Here is a 16,993-nt window from a genome sequence, read left to right on the forward strand (position 1 = left end):
CTTATTTGTATTATAGACAAAAGTCTGAGAATTCAACAATGCCAGTACACAAGTATAAATTTAATTTAGGTTAGAGGGTACTTTGGTCCAAACAGTCATAAACTCCTACTTTCCAAAGAGTGACATTAAGACTTGTGTAAAGACTTCAACAAAAAAGACTACTTTTCCATTCATAACTGTAAATTTTATCTAATAGGTTCTTAATTGTCTGCAGCTTGTGCTATCCATTAGCGATGTGAAGAGAGAAAATGCACTAACTAGCCCTAGCAACACATTCAGCTGTACTGGCACAGCTTAAGTCAATCTATCAGACAATCTGAAATGTAAATGGCCAATAAGGAGTTTCTTTCAAAACATTTGTTATCAGAATAAAGTTGTTTATCTGACAAAATTTATGATCAGTGTACAAAATTTACATTTCAAGTAGCTAATAAAATGATTGATGCAAATCTGCTAGTTTTTACAGGAGTATAATAAATCCCCAAGTCTCTTTGAAAAAGAGACTCTGAAAGCTTTGCTACATGACAACTCCACTAGCCAGGGAGTCATACTGGATAGAATATTTAAAACAATCTTAACAGTTATGATTAGAAGTAGATCCTCTACCTTTAAACAATCCCATTTTAATAGTTTGTGGATTTTTCTTGGGAATTAGTATAGATCTGTATGAAAAGCAACCTCAAACAAGAACATAACAAGCCTTTATGAAACTATCTGAATCTCTGTGCATACTTACTCTCACATTTGTTCCCAGCAGAAATGGTTCCTGGTCTCCACGGTTTCTGGTGGTAGCCTGGACAGCATTTGTTACAGCTCTCTCCACATGTGTTGTGTTCACACTGGCACTGCAATTTCTAAGAATAAAAAATTTGCTTTCTTGAAATATTTTTAAATGGATAATTTAATCAATCTTGCCAAAAGTCTGCCTAATATCAGACTTACTCCAAAAAAATGTCAAGACCCACAAATACCCCACAATTAGCATTACACTGCTCAACCACGCTATATCAACTATTGGGGAACAGCCTTTCTAGAACAGGAGGGACAAATCTCCTGTGTTGCAAGAGACTATTTCTTGTTGTGCCCCTTGAATTGTTTAAATTTAATGCCAAAGAAAAAGAGTTTACTTCAAGAAAGTTACATTGCCAGAGACCCAGATACGCTTACAGAGAAAAGGAAGAAAATTATAGCAAATAATTTGTGTGCACCATATCGTAAGATCTCTTTTAGCTTCCTCTTTCTCATTCTCCTTAGGCAAAGTACTTTTTTTTTTTTTTAAATTGGAAAAGTTGTTTTGTGACAATAAATCAATGAGATTAAAGAATACCTTTGTGATTTCATCCAGAGGGCAGCTTCGAGCATGGCCATAACAAATACACATGCCACCAACAGAGATGTCCTTTATTGAATAGTAGTACTACAAAAAACAAAGTTGAAAAAGGCATGAATAAAAGACATTGACATGTATTTACATCTTCCTCCCTACTCTGGAAAAAAATACCAGCATTCAACTATTCTGTGACTTGAAAAATGCCAAGAAAATAAAAGAAGCTTTGAATTTTTGCCACTCGGGGAAACCTTCCATTTTGTGAAAATTTTTTTCCCATGTTTTTCCTCACTGGTACAAAACAATAACTGACTTTTAAGTTTAATTAAGTATGCACAATTCCTCAGCTTCAGGAAAGACCACCAAATGTGACCTCAGACCAAATTTACTTGTAAAAAAAATCCTGTTTTCACGCTTTAAGAAGCCATGAAGCATAACAAAATGCTATCTTTTAATTTCAGTCTGGGGAGTAAGAGTACGCTTTCTTAAAACGGGAACTCTGCCCTCCCTTAAAACCAGTTTGTGCACTCGTTTCCAGACCAGCTCTTTGCTACCAGTGCGTAGGCAATGTATTATTCTATCCAAATTCTTAGCTTAAAAATTGGTGATACAGCAGAGTACAATCCATTAATATTGCCAGGTGGTGAGCAAAACCAACATACATAAGGAAAGGATTTAATTTTCAAGACAAGGAAGAGGCAGGAAATGACCATCTGGGTTCAGTTACAGCTGCAGTATCAACATGGTTGTCCTGTTTGTATCCTGGGAAGTATGTACTACAGGGGAATGAAAAAGAAACACTTTTTGAGAATACTTCTAAGGAAAGAGTTCAAGACTCTCAGACCTAACAACCCTACAGTCATCTGGTTCAGGAAGAGAAGGTGGCCCTGTGTGGTCAGATATGCTGACTCCTGGACTGTTACTTCTTTGAAGGAACTTGGATCTGGAGCAAACTAGCCTCTTTGATTTCATACTTAATTTTTTATGTTTTTAAATTTTTTATTATGTTTAGTATTTTAGTATTTTTTTTAATGTTATGGGCTTGAATTACAAAAGACACTCAGGGACTTATCATGAACAGTAAGTCCTTAACTACAGAGAAGGAGGTCCAGACTGAGAAAAGTAGGAGGACAAAAGCAGAGCTGTATTTCTCACTGCATTCCCTGCTTCATCTCCTTTGCCTTGTTTTCTTAAAACTCACAGCATATGGCTCACAGCAGCTGTGTGCAGCTTGAAGTTGAAGGAGAGACCAATGCTAATCAAATGCTACAGACAGAAATAAATATAAATAAATAGAATACAGAAATAAAGGTGCTGTTGAACACTTAGAAAAGTTCTGCATCAGCCCTTTTACAAGAATATGTACAAGAGACTAACAAAATTGGTATTAACAACTGGATGTAAAGTCTTCAAAAAACAATAAAAACACAGCCAGAAAGCTGGAAGCGATTATCTTGCTTGCACATAGTTGGTTGCACAGTGAGACACAAGGTGAGACAGCAGGATTTGGGAACCCTGCCCAATAAAACCCACATCTTGTGAAGAAAAAGATGTGTAGCTTTTCATGCGAAAGTGCACTAAATAGTGCGAGGTAGGGTAGTACTAGGCCCTGCATTGCACAACTGTATGTGTTAAAAAAGCAATGGGAATGCTTGTCCTCAACACCCTTGTTTCCCAGCTGTATGTTTGTATGCTTCCATGTCGAGCCTTTCTTTTTGGGGTGTATTTCTTGATATTACAAGACTATCAACAAACCTAAATGTCAACCAGCCTGCTCCACAGGAACATTTCACCTGCTCAGGCTGTGCATTAACCATTTCCCTATGACTAGCAAGGCACAGCTGGAGCAGCTGTCCAATACTCTGCGCTTGCAGTCTCCATGCTAGCAATTCCCATATGGAGAAGACAGAACAAGCAGAACATCCACATTTTACGCTTTAGAAATGCTGCAGCTGAATGGGCACCTCTATCACCGAGGTAAGACTGGGGCTGCCTTGAAAGTACCCACCAAACCCTGACCAAACCTAAGTTCCTTTCTCCCTTCTGTACCCAGCTATTCAGCCAGACCTCATAGAAGCAGTGTCAATGAACAAGGATTGCCTGTATCAGAGAAGCCACAAATTGCAAGAGTCCTGTTGCTGCTCAAGGAAGAGTTGCCTGTGTATGTTCTTCAAGGTAAATAGCTACAAGGGAGGGGAAGAGGAAACACTTCTCATATTTTTCTGTTCTCATCAGAAAGCCTGCCTTCATAGAAAAACTTGAAGCCACTGATCTCCTAACCTATGGGTCTAAGGCAAATTAAGAAGAGGGTCAAAACAGCAAAATACAAAGCAGGAATACTGCAGAAAAGTTATTCATGATAGGTACTGTTATTAGGGCCTCCAACACCGAATTTCTGTGAGAGCTTGAAGAAGTCAGCCTAAGTGCTTGGTTCCTCAGTTTCACCAGTTTCAATATCAAAAGTGTAAAGATCAGTTAATACTTTCCAGAATTCTATCCGAGTGTTTTGCATTATTATTATTTCATGGACTTTAAACCAATTGATTACAACAGCCTTAAAAAAAAAAAAAAAGAAAACTCTCATCAGACATCAAAATTCACAATGGCAAGGTTTTTAAATAATTATTTTTATGAATCAGAGCACTGGGTCCTGAAATCCTTGATACACCAGAAAAGGTACTGCAGTTGCACCAAGAGCAAGCTCAAGTGACATTTCCATCAGCCAAACCATATTTTTACTTTGCTGATAAAGCATCATAAATACCGTTCCTAGCATAAATCACTTTCACAAACAAATAAAACAAAAAGCAAACAAATAAAAAACAATCTCTAAAAATATTTTTTCAAAGTTGTTTCTGACAAGGTATTGTTGTTAATAATGTCAAAGGGAAGGCAAGAATTATTTAACAACCTATCAAAATAATTCTGATTGTCAATGGCAAGAATCAAGTACTTCCTCCTCAAATAGATCAGAAAAGACTCTCCCATCGACTCACATTGAATACCATTTATGAACAATAAGCTTACCCTTCTGGTAACAATGGGGTCTAGTTCTTTAGGATCATTATGGCTGAGAGTCATGAGGTCAGCATTAAGGGTTCTAATACGCTGTAGTCGTAGGCGGATGTATCGCGCAGAAGTAAACTCCAAAAGCTTTTGTGAAGGATCATCAGCACTAGGCCTACCGTTGATCAGTGATGTGTGAATCTGGAAAAAGGGACTGACTTAATCATAAACATAATTGTGATTCATTTGCAACAAGAAACATCTTAGTGTGAGAATTAAAAACATAGAACTTAAGCTTGTTTTCCAACAACTCAGGATAGTGAGATGCTAAACTAACTGGAATTTTTTTTTCTTCCACACCCTCTACCTGCTTCCTGACTCACGCAGTTCTGAAACCACCACTCTCAGCTCATCACAGAGTCTCAAGTCTCCTGGACTTTTGTGGAGATAGCATAAAGAGAAAAACAGTACCACAAGCTAGTCCTTAGTTCCCCCGGTCTTCCTTCCTCTTCCTTATTGAGATGGAACATGTAACTCTGGCCATAAGCACAGTTTTGTCCTTATGGATTTCTCTTCCACAATTTTTAAAGATCTTATTGCAAAACATAATATTGAGCACATGCTCAGTCTGGGGTCACTAATCCTATGCCTTGCTGGGACAGGGCTGCTCAATCAGCATGGAATACTCAGTGATACGAGGGTGCAGTGGGAAGCCACAATACAGATGACAACTGAAAGCAAAGGGCTGCCACAACAAACCAACTCATCTGGCCTCCATCTTTCTCGCACAATCCCAAATTGGCCCCACTAAGAAGGCTTTTGGTATTGAGCTGCACAACTTATTCTGGCAACAGCCCCCTCCTTCTTTCCAAAGCAACTTAGGAACACACAAGTATTTAGTCTCATATGGCCATGTAGTTCCTGCTGCATTTCATGGGAGAAACTGCAAAATGAAATCTTACGTGCCACAAACAAATGTTGAACAGTGCATCTAGTGTCCACAACAAAAAAGGGGTCATGCTTTGGGCTTGTCAGCTACATTTTAGAAAGCATGGCATATCCTCATTCATGCAGAGTAATTTTAACTCATATACTACTCTTGAATTTATGGTATAAACTTTGTCCAATATCGTCAAATCTTTCCACTGAAAATATTTCTAAATATTAAATATTTTACTTATTTCTTTTTTTATTTTAATCTTAAGTCTGTAGTGGAGCTAGGTCCTTCCCAGACAGTAATTGTATTATTTCAAAGATATACAAACAGAGACTGGTAATGGAGTTCACACTCCCAACATTATAATTTTGACATTTATGGATTATCACTATTCCTTCTAAATATTCTAATATACTGTGTTCGAAGAATTTCACTTTCCTGATAGCCCATTCAGAAACTATCCATCATCCATTTTCCAATTGCAGAATAACAGTTATGTAACCCAAACCTTTTTCCAGGTCTGATCCTGCAAATTAACACCACCTTATATAATATTTAGCACTCATAGAAACACAGAAAATTCTTCTAGTCCATTTCCTACCCCAAAGTAGGATTTACTAGACTTTTATTAGATGTTTGACCAATCTGTTCTTGAAGACCACTGTTGGTGGTGATTCTACAACCCTCCAAGGCAATCTACTCCAGCCTTTCTTTATTGTTAGAAATGCCCCTAATCTCTAAACCAAGTTTTCCTTGTTGCAATTTCAGACCACTTCTTTCATCCTGTCACAGACACGCAGAACAGATTATTCCTCCTTGTACCCATGTTTTATGCAACTGAAGACTGAACATGCCCACCCCATCTCAGTCTGTTCTCTCTCGGCAAACTGGTTGTGATATATATTCATTCAGAAGTCATGTTTTCTGCCAGGAATTACAAGACAGAATTGTTGGCCAAACATTCAAATATTGCTGCACTGCTTCCACTGAAAAAAAATAATACCTATATACTCACTATATAGAAGCCCAACTTTAGCATGGAGCACCACATCCTACTACAGATGTAGAATTTGCCAGGCTCAGTGCAATCCTTCCATTTTCACAACAAAGAGAGGAGGACCCAACCACAGCATTGCAAGTTGTAGCGTGTTGTGCTTCCTTGTTATCACTTAGACTCCAGAGACTTAAAGAACCAAAAAGGCCTGTTACAACCAACTTGCCTTACCTCCTGGGTGACACATCATTTCATTTTACATAGTCTTTCCTGCCTAAATCTCCAATTCTCTGGTAATACATATTCTCACTACTCATGAATAGTGCCTGCAAGTGATGAAATGTGAAACATTATTCATACTTTAACTCTGGAGTTATCTACTGGCTTGATCAGTAGAAATTCTGTAATAATACACTGTAATTTCCACAGAGACAACAGAGGAATCTTTCCTAGCAAGAAAAAGAAGAAACAGTAGGGATAGATACTAAGACACTAAGAAAAAAAAAGAATGATTCTCCAGGTACACTGCTATATTTGGCTAATATATTGCTTATATATGGCTTATATACACTGATATATTTTTATTATATCTTTGGCTTATTTGTCCTCCATAACTCAAGACCATTTCCAAACAACTGTAGTTTAAGCTTTGGAATTCATCATGAGCACTGACTTCATTACATAAATTTCTGGAAGCAGATCTTCAAGCAGTATAAATCAGGTGAACAACAGAGCTTACAGTGGAGCAGCTATACCTCTTCAAACCTGTGAAAAATCTAGCAGCCAAAGTGTCAAAATGTCTGATTTGGAAAAAAATGTTGTTATTATTAAGTGACATCCACATCTAGACATGTGGTCCTTTTACCTTACCAGTTCTTTCACACCAGGACACTACAAGCTGACTGCAGAACATTGGGACACTAACAAATGCTGGATACAAGGCAGGTGCTTGTAGAGATTAGCTGGTCTGCAGGACTTCCTATAGCCCCATACTGAAGTTCAATAGATTGGCTACAACCAATTACAGAGTAGTAAATACATGTATTTTCAAAGGGGTGCCAAGATTCACTAATACAGGTTGTGAGATACTCTGTGCAGGGAATATTCCTGTCTGTCTGACATTCCAGCTATGAAGGAGCAGCCTGTCCTTTGTGAATGACAGCTTTTATGTAGTACACAGCACTTTAATTCTGTCATTTTTTATGTTCTTATGTCATGTTTTTATGTTACTGCACTCCAAAAAAAAAGCAATGTTCTGGATAGTATCACCCAATTAATTCTGTGTACATCAGGAAAAATAAATGAGAAAAAAAAAGTCACTAAACTGAAGCTCTGGCATTCCTGGGTTTGGAGTTGTATGGCCTATCAGACATACATTACAAGAGGCACTGTTCGTACAGAGTGAACCTAAGGGCTTTCTGGTTAATTGTGTGGAGAGACAGGTTAAGTTTCTTTGTCTGTTCCATCTGATCTGTGGGCCATATGCTTACATCACTGCAATAAACACTTGATTAAAGTGAGTGAGACTTGATGCTACTGAATGTCATTGTTTTCTTCTTGCTGAAACATAGTTTTAAGTTTATGTGAAGAAGTTGTTCGACACACTTTAGCCCTTAGCTGCATACACTCCAGTGTTTTTTTAACCAAGAAATAAAAACATATTGGCTTCCATTAAGCCAAGAGTTACTAGCATTCCCCGTGGGATAACGCTGCATTTATTATCATGCTCTTACATTATAGCATTCACAACAGAATAACTGCTGGTTTTAATGTATCATTTCATTATGTGGCTGCCTCTATGTAATAAATTACACAAGTACCATGAATAGAGTTTGTTAAAAGAAAGAACAATCAACAGTGAGGCTGCACAACTCGTAGCTCTTTTAATTATGCTACATCCCTGAAACAATGCCAAGGCTTGTTTAGGAATTCCAGCTGTGCCGAGCACTTCAACAGTGTTTGCAGCTTTATCTCACGCAACCAGGTGTTCCTAACACAGGGGTTTTCTTTATTAAATGAAAAACCTGGCAAAACATAGAGCCTCTGTTATAGTCTTTCGGGATAAAGCAACTAATAATTCACAGCTAATAGCTACCACCAAATTATGTGGAGAGAGAGAACAAAGAGTTTAGTAATGGGAATACGTAGAGCCAAAGAGATGTTTCATCCTAACATTTAAAAGTTTGCTATACTGGTACATGATTTAACAATAGTATCATTAAAGAAGAATAACAGATCATTTGGTAGTGCTAAGGGCGATGAACTCTGTAACTGTAATCCCAATGTTTTCAAATTGCTATCAAATTACTGATAGCAATTGCACTTACTCACAAACTGCAAGTGCAAAAACAAACATACCTCTCCATGTTCCAGGGGAACTAGTCTGGAATAATAGGAAGTGCAGATAACTTCATCGTCTCTCTTGTAAGTTGGCGGCCCAATTCTTGGTGTAATATTATAACGAGTTAAACATTCGGTATCGCTAATTGCATAGTACTGCCATGGTCTGAACTCTGTGCCATCTATGGAGCGTTCCAAAATCCAGTTTCCAGGTCGTGGAGCATTAGCAGCTTTGATGATGACATATGCAACTTGAAAGACCTAGAAAAATGCAAGAAGAAAATTTTAACACTTCATTATGCTGTAGAAGACCACTACAAGCCAACTGGGTACTAAACTCAGATTTTAAAAGCAGTATATGGTTTGCCTGGGGAGAGGGTAAAATTTGGTACAGTGACTCGGGATAAAATTTTTGCACAAACTTTTGACAAAAGGCCAGTCACTAACAGAAATACTTATCATTTTTTGTCAAAACTCTGACACAAAACATTTGTTTATGTGACTAAAAAAAGACCAAAAGCATTCAGTGCATCATTTTGTGTTAATGTAATAGCTGAAATCTATATCTACACTGTACATTTCAGGATTACTTGGGTATAACATTCTTTCTATGGGCAATGTGCTATTTAGCTTTTCTGAACCACTGCGGGCTTCAGAGAAGTGGGTTGGTTTTTTTTCAAAACAGCTGCAGCCTAAACAACTCTTTGTTTCACATTTTAGCTGGGAGTTTAATCCTCTCAGTAATAGCATTTCTGATAAGCTTTTTACACCCTATATTAAAAAACTCTGTGCATTCCATTTTCATTCTGTGTTGAAGTTATTTAAGCAGAAGACTATTTACAGACACTGCTGAAAACACACAGGGACAAATAAGTTGAATGTGACAAATATAAGCACAGTAACCTCATTTAAAAATAATTGCTCTTTTAAGATGTGTACTCTCTAAGCTATACAGGTATCTTGACTATTTTTTTAACAATCCTGGGTCCCAAGTGAAATCCCCATCCACACAACAGCACTGTTCAGCACTTCTGTGAGTAGGCAGGGCAGTAATTAAGTTTATATCACCTTTTAAATGACCTTGTCATGGCAGCTAGATAACCTCCACTGGCCCCTAACTAGCTACAGCATTAGACACTACACTGAAGTGCACTTATTGCAAAGCTACTATCTTCTTCCTTACCTAATACCTACTACATCACCTCACTTAAAAAGGCTGTCATTGCAAATAGATAAGACTTCTATACAGGAGTTTAATGTTTTACATGCACTATAGTATCAAGCCACATTTAGATGAAAGAAAAATGCCATATTATTCAACCATCTCAGAGGTGTATATTCTCACTTGAGCAGACTGCCTGGTCAGCTGGTATAATCATCATAATTCCTGTCTGCATGTGCAGTATTAGTACTGTGTTGAGCTTCATTTTGGCCACAATCAGTTCTTTCAGACATTTTAAATTTAAAATTTTTTTTAGCTTTTTTTTTTTTTCAATACAGATTAAAGCCACATAAAAGCAGATTCTGGTTTTGTCAAATGGGGAAATAAACAGACAGAGATAAATAATAATTGCATTGTGTGTGCAACTCAGGAAACTACTTGTGAAACAAAACATTATTTAAGTGAACAGAGCTTTGCTTAGGAGATCTTGCAGACATGAGGAGGAAAAAAAAATGGTGATACTTATCTTCAAATTCTGACTTACTAGATTTAATACCTTAAAAAACGTCAAAAAATCTCAGTTTTGATTAAAATCAGACCTAACTTAAAACATAATATTCACTTGGTCTGATTTTCTTTTCAGGCACTCCAGTTTTATCCTTTGAGACATCAAGCACGTACAAACAGTACATTTCCAGTTGTTTCAATAAATATGAAAATTTACACAAACTGAGGATTTTGTCTACTGACTTATATGACATTTCAGCAATGCAAGCAGAAGTAAACAAAAAGAGAAGCCAGCTCACTGTTTAGTCACAGCCTTACAGTCCTAGAAATAAAATTTCTCTGGGATCTGTGTATCCTCTGTTGTTCAGCACAATCTGAAAATTTTATCAAAGCTAACTGAATACAAAGAGTTATAATCCAGCTTCCATGAAGAGAAGAGACCCTTTTAAACAAAACTTACAACATGCCAACAAGCTCCAACTGAAAAAAAAATGCTAAAATACATGCTTTTAAAGGGAAAAGAACACAATTCAGGCAGACTCCAAGTCAAGCAACTGTATTCCCTACATACAACCTGGATTTCATTGATTCAGTTAGTGATAGTTGAGTTATATACCTGTTTCACATTGGGTTATGCACCAGCAGAATCTGGGGTATCATCATTTCAGTACCCCTAACCTGAAGAAACTTGTATGTGACAAGAGTCACTTGCATGGGTATTTTCTCCATCACAGAAGAAAACTGCAGAAAACTATTAAAATGAGGGAAGTTGTATTGACTGAGCTCAGGAACTTCTATGCACCTCCAAGTTCCTTTGAAGTCAATAATCTCTCTCAAATGCATAAAAGATGCAAGACTGGAACCCCAATTTTTTTTCCAATGGCATGGTAGAAAATTTTCCTCAAAAACTCTTATATGTCTTTTATTTATTTATTTTCGCTCTCTGCTTGCTGTCATCAACTAAACTACTTCCCTACTTATTACACAGTTGGCTGAACAACAAATGATCTACTTTTGATTACACTGAGATTTTTCAAGACCCATTATAGTCTGCAGCTGATGTAGCTAGTTTTAAATCCAGTTCCAACTAGTAACAATGAGCTATCCTTCATCACAAACTAACTGCAGCCACTGCTGCAGAAATAAAAGATATTCACAAGAGTATGCAAGTTACATTTATTTTAAATATCAAGTTTCTTGGTGAGGGGGGAGTGAAGGGAAAAGCCAGTTAAAGATAAAAATTTTCACAGCAACTGTGCACATATTCAATGCACAATTCAATAAATTAAATATTTTCAAGTCAACATTTTTCCAGAAAAATAGCAGCCATATTTGGTACTTAAGACATCTAGGAATTGATTTTTTCCTGCATGCCTACAGTTCACCAACAGCTGAAATGAAGATACTTGACACTATGAACCCAAAAGAGGCATTTGAAAATCAGTGAATGGTTCTATAAACATTTAAGTATGCACAGCATAGAAAACCATTGCCTTCTTTTCCCCCAGATCCTCTCAACTCTCTTCCATTTACACACACAGCCCATAGGTACCAAAAAATACTTCATAGGTAAATTCACGGGATAACGAATATCAGCAACACCACAAAAATTTGTCAGCCCCTGAAATAATATAGGTTAAATAAAGAAATGAAAGGATTTTGTATAAATGCTCCTGCAGTCAAGAAGTCACAAGACAACCTATCAGTAGGAGTTGTATTCTCAGGCATTATGTTCCCAAGCAAGGGGATGAAGCTGGAGGAAGGGATTAAGGTGTTCCCAGTGTTTGCAGATGAAGATATTTTAAGGAATGTCAGCAGGTGGGGGTTTCGCAGACCTTGTATTCCACAGCCTCTGCAACCCAAAATGGATCTGAACCAGGAATTCCATGTAAAGCAAAAGCTGATTTTCCAACACCGTCAGAGCACTTCTTTACAGATTTTTACTTTTATAAATTCTTCAGGTTTGAACATCACTGAAGGCAGTTTCTTACCACTTTCCACATCCACTCAGTGTCCACCAACCAGCCACATGATAAACTTGAGCTGTGTGGCAAAAGCTAATGATTTGTACACTTTAATTTGACTGTATAGCTTTCCCAGAACTCATTTCCTTATTGAGCTACAAGGGTAAAAAGGGCAAGCCAAAGCAAGTTAGCAATTCCCAAGCAGCCATAGATTAGAAGTGTCATTTTACAGGCATTTCAATCCCGACTGTAAAGACCAGCCAAATAAACTTGTACTGAAGAGCCTCTTCTTCGTAGCAGCAATACCAACCTAACAAGTCACTTCTGCTTTATTTAGCCTTTCTAATGACTTTGTTTCCCTGAATGCAGATCCAGCAACACCAAGTGCATTATTCTTGAAACAGATTTATAAATGAACCCTTTTCCCCATTCATCAGGAAATTTTGCATATTTTTTTGCTAAAGACTGTAAACTCAGCCAGCAGTGGCCACGCAGCAGATGCTAGCCAAAAGTCCCCATTTCCAAGGGCATGGTCAGTGCTCTACAACACACACAGATACGTGCCCTGGCAAGCACAGCTTTCCTGGTACTCTTTTTGGATAAAGACTCCCATTTATAGTTTTCAATTTACACAAACGGAGACAACGATAAGGGAAGATTCTGTCTTTTCATAACTATAAGTATTTGAGCCCTAGGCTCCAAAAGTGAAAAGTCAAAGGGAAAGATGTGTCCTAACACATTTTTTTTTCTAAATTTCAGAAATGCTTAACCTATTAAGAATGGAGGTACCAACTGCTACTTCAAATCTACACCCCAATTCAAATCCAAACTCTACCTGACATTGAAAAACCCGAGAGGCAGATATGATTTTAGGACCTCAGGATCACTTTCAGTGTCCTATTGCATACCTTCCTGAAATCACACTGGCATAACGTAAACCATATAATGCAGAAGACTGCAAAATGAACAAGGCTGGAGGAATGCAAGGCTCTTGGCAGACTGGTTCCTCCTAGGTTTATAAATTCAGCTAAATCTTTCCTTCAGGATGAGTGCAGAAAGGGAATTTAAAAAACAGCTAAGTATGTTTTTCAAAATAGCGTGACAACTCCTGTGGTGAAAATGTTTATTACAACTAACATTACTCCGCATTTTAAGTGAAACTGCAAAATCCATTCTGTTCAGTGCTGTCAACACATATAAACCTGGTTACCAGAAAAGCCTCTTTTTCCCAGATTTCATTTTACTGTCCAAAAAGTCTAAAATTTATCTGTGCAAACTCTCAAAGAGTAGAAGACTACATGAAGGGATATTCTGAGTATCAGCCTATATTGTTCACAGAAATGTCTTTTTAAGGGACAAAGATGGCTTCAGGCTCTTATTAGAGACTGTGAGGCCTAGAAATTGCTTGTGACATTTTGCTCTGAGGGGTCTGTGATGTTAAAAGTGCAAAATAAACTAAATCCAGTAGAATTTCTAGTCTCCTGAATTATCTATTCTTTAATATTTTGATTCACTTGATTCATTTAATTCATTTCATTCAGCAACCATTGTTTTGGAATAGAAGAAAAATGCATTTTACTCAAGAAATGTATTGCAAGAATGTACAGATGAGCACCCTGAATCTTGCATCTTCAGTTTTACAAAGCCACAAAAGGCTTTTAATGAAGCTTGCCACATACAATAAATTAGCATTGGTCCAGTGAAGTCAACAGAATAATATCTTTTTACATCAGCAAAGGATTGGTCCTTACAGAAATATCTTCTTGCCGATTGATTTCAAGATAAAAGCTCTGTACAAATCATAGTATAATATTTACATTATTTTTTACTTTCTTATAGGAGAAACTACAAATTACTCTTACATCAGCCTCTGAGTGGTAATCCGGTACTCATGAAATATTCATGAGCTATGACTTAATCAGAAGTGGAGATGTTTTCTTGGGACTTCCAAGAACAACTGGTCTCGCTTTATAATTCAAGAACTTTGTGACATATAAACTTGTGCCTTTCTGCTATGCCTAGTACAAAGTACCCTTAAATACCTTTAAAAGTCTGAAGCATGGTAATAAAATGGAGGAAAATATTCTTCATTTAATGGTGTTACAGAGAAATATTTTACAGCTGGCCCAAGCATGCTGCTGACATTTATAATAGTCAGCATTTATTTTAATTCATTATAATTTCACAAAGTAGCTGTCCAGAGGAGTCAAACTCAGGCAAAAAATGCTGTTTTTATCTAAAACTGCTGCTGCGCATTTTGTTTCTGTAGAATTGCCAGTGTAAGAAGCGCAAGGTCATAAATCAAATCTTGGTATCCTGTACATCAATACTACACCTCATTGCTAAACTACTCTCTCCCCAGCTCTGGATCTTTGCCATACATTTAATGGAAAGGGGGGGAAAAAAAAGAAAAAAATAAAGGAAAGACTATCATACATCTAGGTCCTGGAAAGACTGAAAGGCACAACAGAATACATGCACCTAGTTCTTATGATCCATCTAAGCTAAGAAATCATGACATACCCGCTGGCTGCCCTTACAAAATGCTTAGCATTAGTTATAAATAGCACAGAGACTGCAAAGAAGAAAGATCAAAACAGCAATTTCGATACTGATTTTATTAGCCAGCCCTCTTTTCTTAACGAGATTCTATCAAACTTCTCTTCAGTCCAGCTGTTTTTAGACTAAATAAACTAAGTGCAAGGTAGAATATTCGCTGAAAGACTATCCTCTGCTCCCTTCAACTTTGAGCCAAGAGATGAATACAGCCAAATTACAGGACACAGGACACAGACTGTGGCCAGAACTTCACCTAGGGTAAACTGGAGTGGAGCCAGTTTTCACCAGCTAAGGGAATCTTCCCCATATTTGCCAGCCAAGGCTATGTTCCAGCACTCACCAACCCCACTGCTGGATTGTATCTCTAAACTGTACATTGGTAACAATCCCAAGATACAATGCATTCCTCTTACTGCTAGAACTTCTGGTAATTACTCAAAAAACATAAATAATGACTAAATGGTCATTCATCACATCACAAAAGGGTGTGAACGTATTCTATATTCTGGCAAGGAAAGTTAAAGGACATATTTACTTTAATATGCCACTTGACAGATTTAATGCGCAAAGCTTGAAGTGTAAAAAAAAGTACCAATGCTAAAGATACACTGCAATACATATAGTTACAGTTACAGTTGTTACAGTTACAGTTGCAATACATATAGTTATAGTTAAAGGTCCTAGAAGAGTATTTTAACTCTTTCTCAAGCAAATTTATGAAGTAAACAGTTACTAAAATCACTAAGGTCCTTCATACATTTTTCTTTTGTTACTCTTTACTTGTGCTGACTCGCTTAAAGTAAGCACACCAAGTCAGCTCTAATAACTCATTGACTTCAAGTGATCTCTATTAACCAAATCCTTTCTCACAGAGCAGTAATTTACATTCAGTTTGCATAGCCCTGGATGCCTTCCCTCTCTCAAACACTCTAAGGAAAACACAGAAGAAAGGCCCCTTGGGGGAAACTTTTCAAATCGAATTAGTGAAACTGAGTATGGGTCAGGAGAGGAAAGACAGGTATTTGGTGAAACATCAACAGCACTAAGGCTGGAGAATAAAAGTTTTAGAGGGCAGCTCAGCTGGTCTGCTTCCACAGTGAAAATGCTCTAGGAGGATAAAAAATAAGGTATTCCCTCCTCCTTCATTTTTCCTTCCTGTTTGTCTATTTACAAACCAAACACAAAGCCAACTCTTCAAACAAGAAAGTCCTATCCAAACCTTCTGTCACAGACAAAAGATACCCTGTGATTATTTTCCTAACAGTTCTGCTTTCTAATTAAAGAGCAAACTAGGCACTTGTTTAACCTATGCTTCATTTTAAAACATCAAAGTTAAACCTTCTGTTTTAATCTTTAAAATAACTTTCAAGCAGGGTCTAGAGATCTTGCAAAAGCTTGCTACCAACTGCACACCTGAAGTATGCATTTCTTAGTAACAAAACTTCTTCCAGAGTTTGGAAGCATCCCCATATTAATAATGGATTGTTGAGCTATGATTTTCAAACAGCTTAGATAGGCCAACACATAGATCTGTTCAAAGCAAAACAACAAGAAAAAGCCAAGAAAATCAGAAATTATTTTGTCTTTTCTCGGAGCAGGATAGGAGACTTCTGACTCTTCCATGTCTAACAGACAAACTAATAAATTAGTGTCGTGGTTTAACCCCAGCCAGCAACTAAGCACCACATAGCCTCTCACTCACTCCCCACACCCCCAGCAGGATGAGGGGAAGAGAATTGGAAGGGTAAAAGTGAGAAAACTCATGCATTGAGATAAGAAGACTTAAATAATTGAAATAATAGAAATAATAGAAATAATAGAAATAATAGAAATAATAATAATAATAATGATAATAATGATAATAATAGTAATGAAAATGAAAATAACAAAGAAGAGAGAAATAAAACCCAAGAAAGACAAGCAATGCAAATGAAAACAATCGCTCACCACCAACTGAACAATGCCCAGCCAGTCCCTCAGCAGCGGCCCCCCGGCCAACCTCCCCCCTACTTTATTGCTGAGCACGATGTCATATGGTACGGAATGTCCCTTTGGGCAGTTGGGGTCAGCTGTCCCAGCTGTGTCCCCTCCCAGCTTCTTGTGCCCCCCCAGCCTACTCGCTGGCAGGGCAGTAAGAGGAGCAGAAAAGGCCTTGACTCTGTGTAAGCACTGCTCAGCAGTAAGGCAAACATCCCTG

At 37.5% G+C, this 16,993-nt stretch overlaps 1 protein-coding gene across 1 annotated transcript in view; it reads right to left on the reverse strand.

Annotated features, from left to right (window-relative positions):
• The window catches only part of LAMA1 (laminin subunit alpha 1), a 110,927-nt gene that overhangs the window by 65,092 nt on the left and 28,842 nt on the right, over window positions 1–16,993 (reverse strand). Inside the window, exons 4-7 of the mRNA XM_072852705.1 lie at window positions 8,623–8,865; window positions 4,355–4,534; window positions 1,328–1,417; window positions 737–854 (exon numbers count right to left, since the gene is read on the reverse strand). Of these exons, the coding sequence (XP_072708806.1) occupies window positions 737–854; window positions 1,328–1,417; window positions 4,355–4,534; window positions 8,623–8,865 (631 nt within the window). The remainder of the gene's footprint in view (window positions 1–736; window positions 855–1,327; window positions 1,418–4,354; window positions 4,535–8,622; window positions 8,866–16,993) is intronic.

Source organism: Ciconia boyciana, chromosome 2 (genome assembly GCF_034638445.1).
Source record: "Ciconia boyciana chromosome 2, ASM3463844v1, whole genome shotgun sequence".
In the NCBI taxonomy this organism is placed as follows: domain Eukaryota; kingdom Metazoa; phylum Chordata; class Aves; order Ciconiiformes; family Ciconiidae; genus Ciconia; species Ciconia boyciana.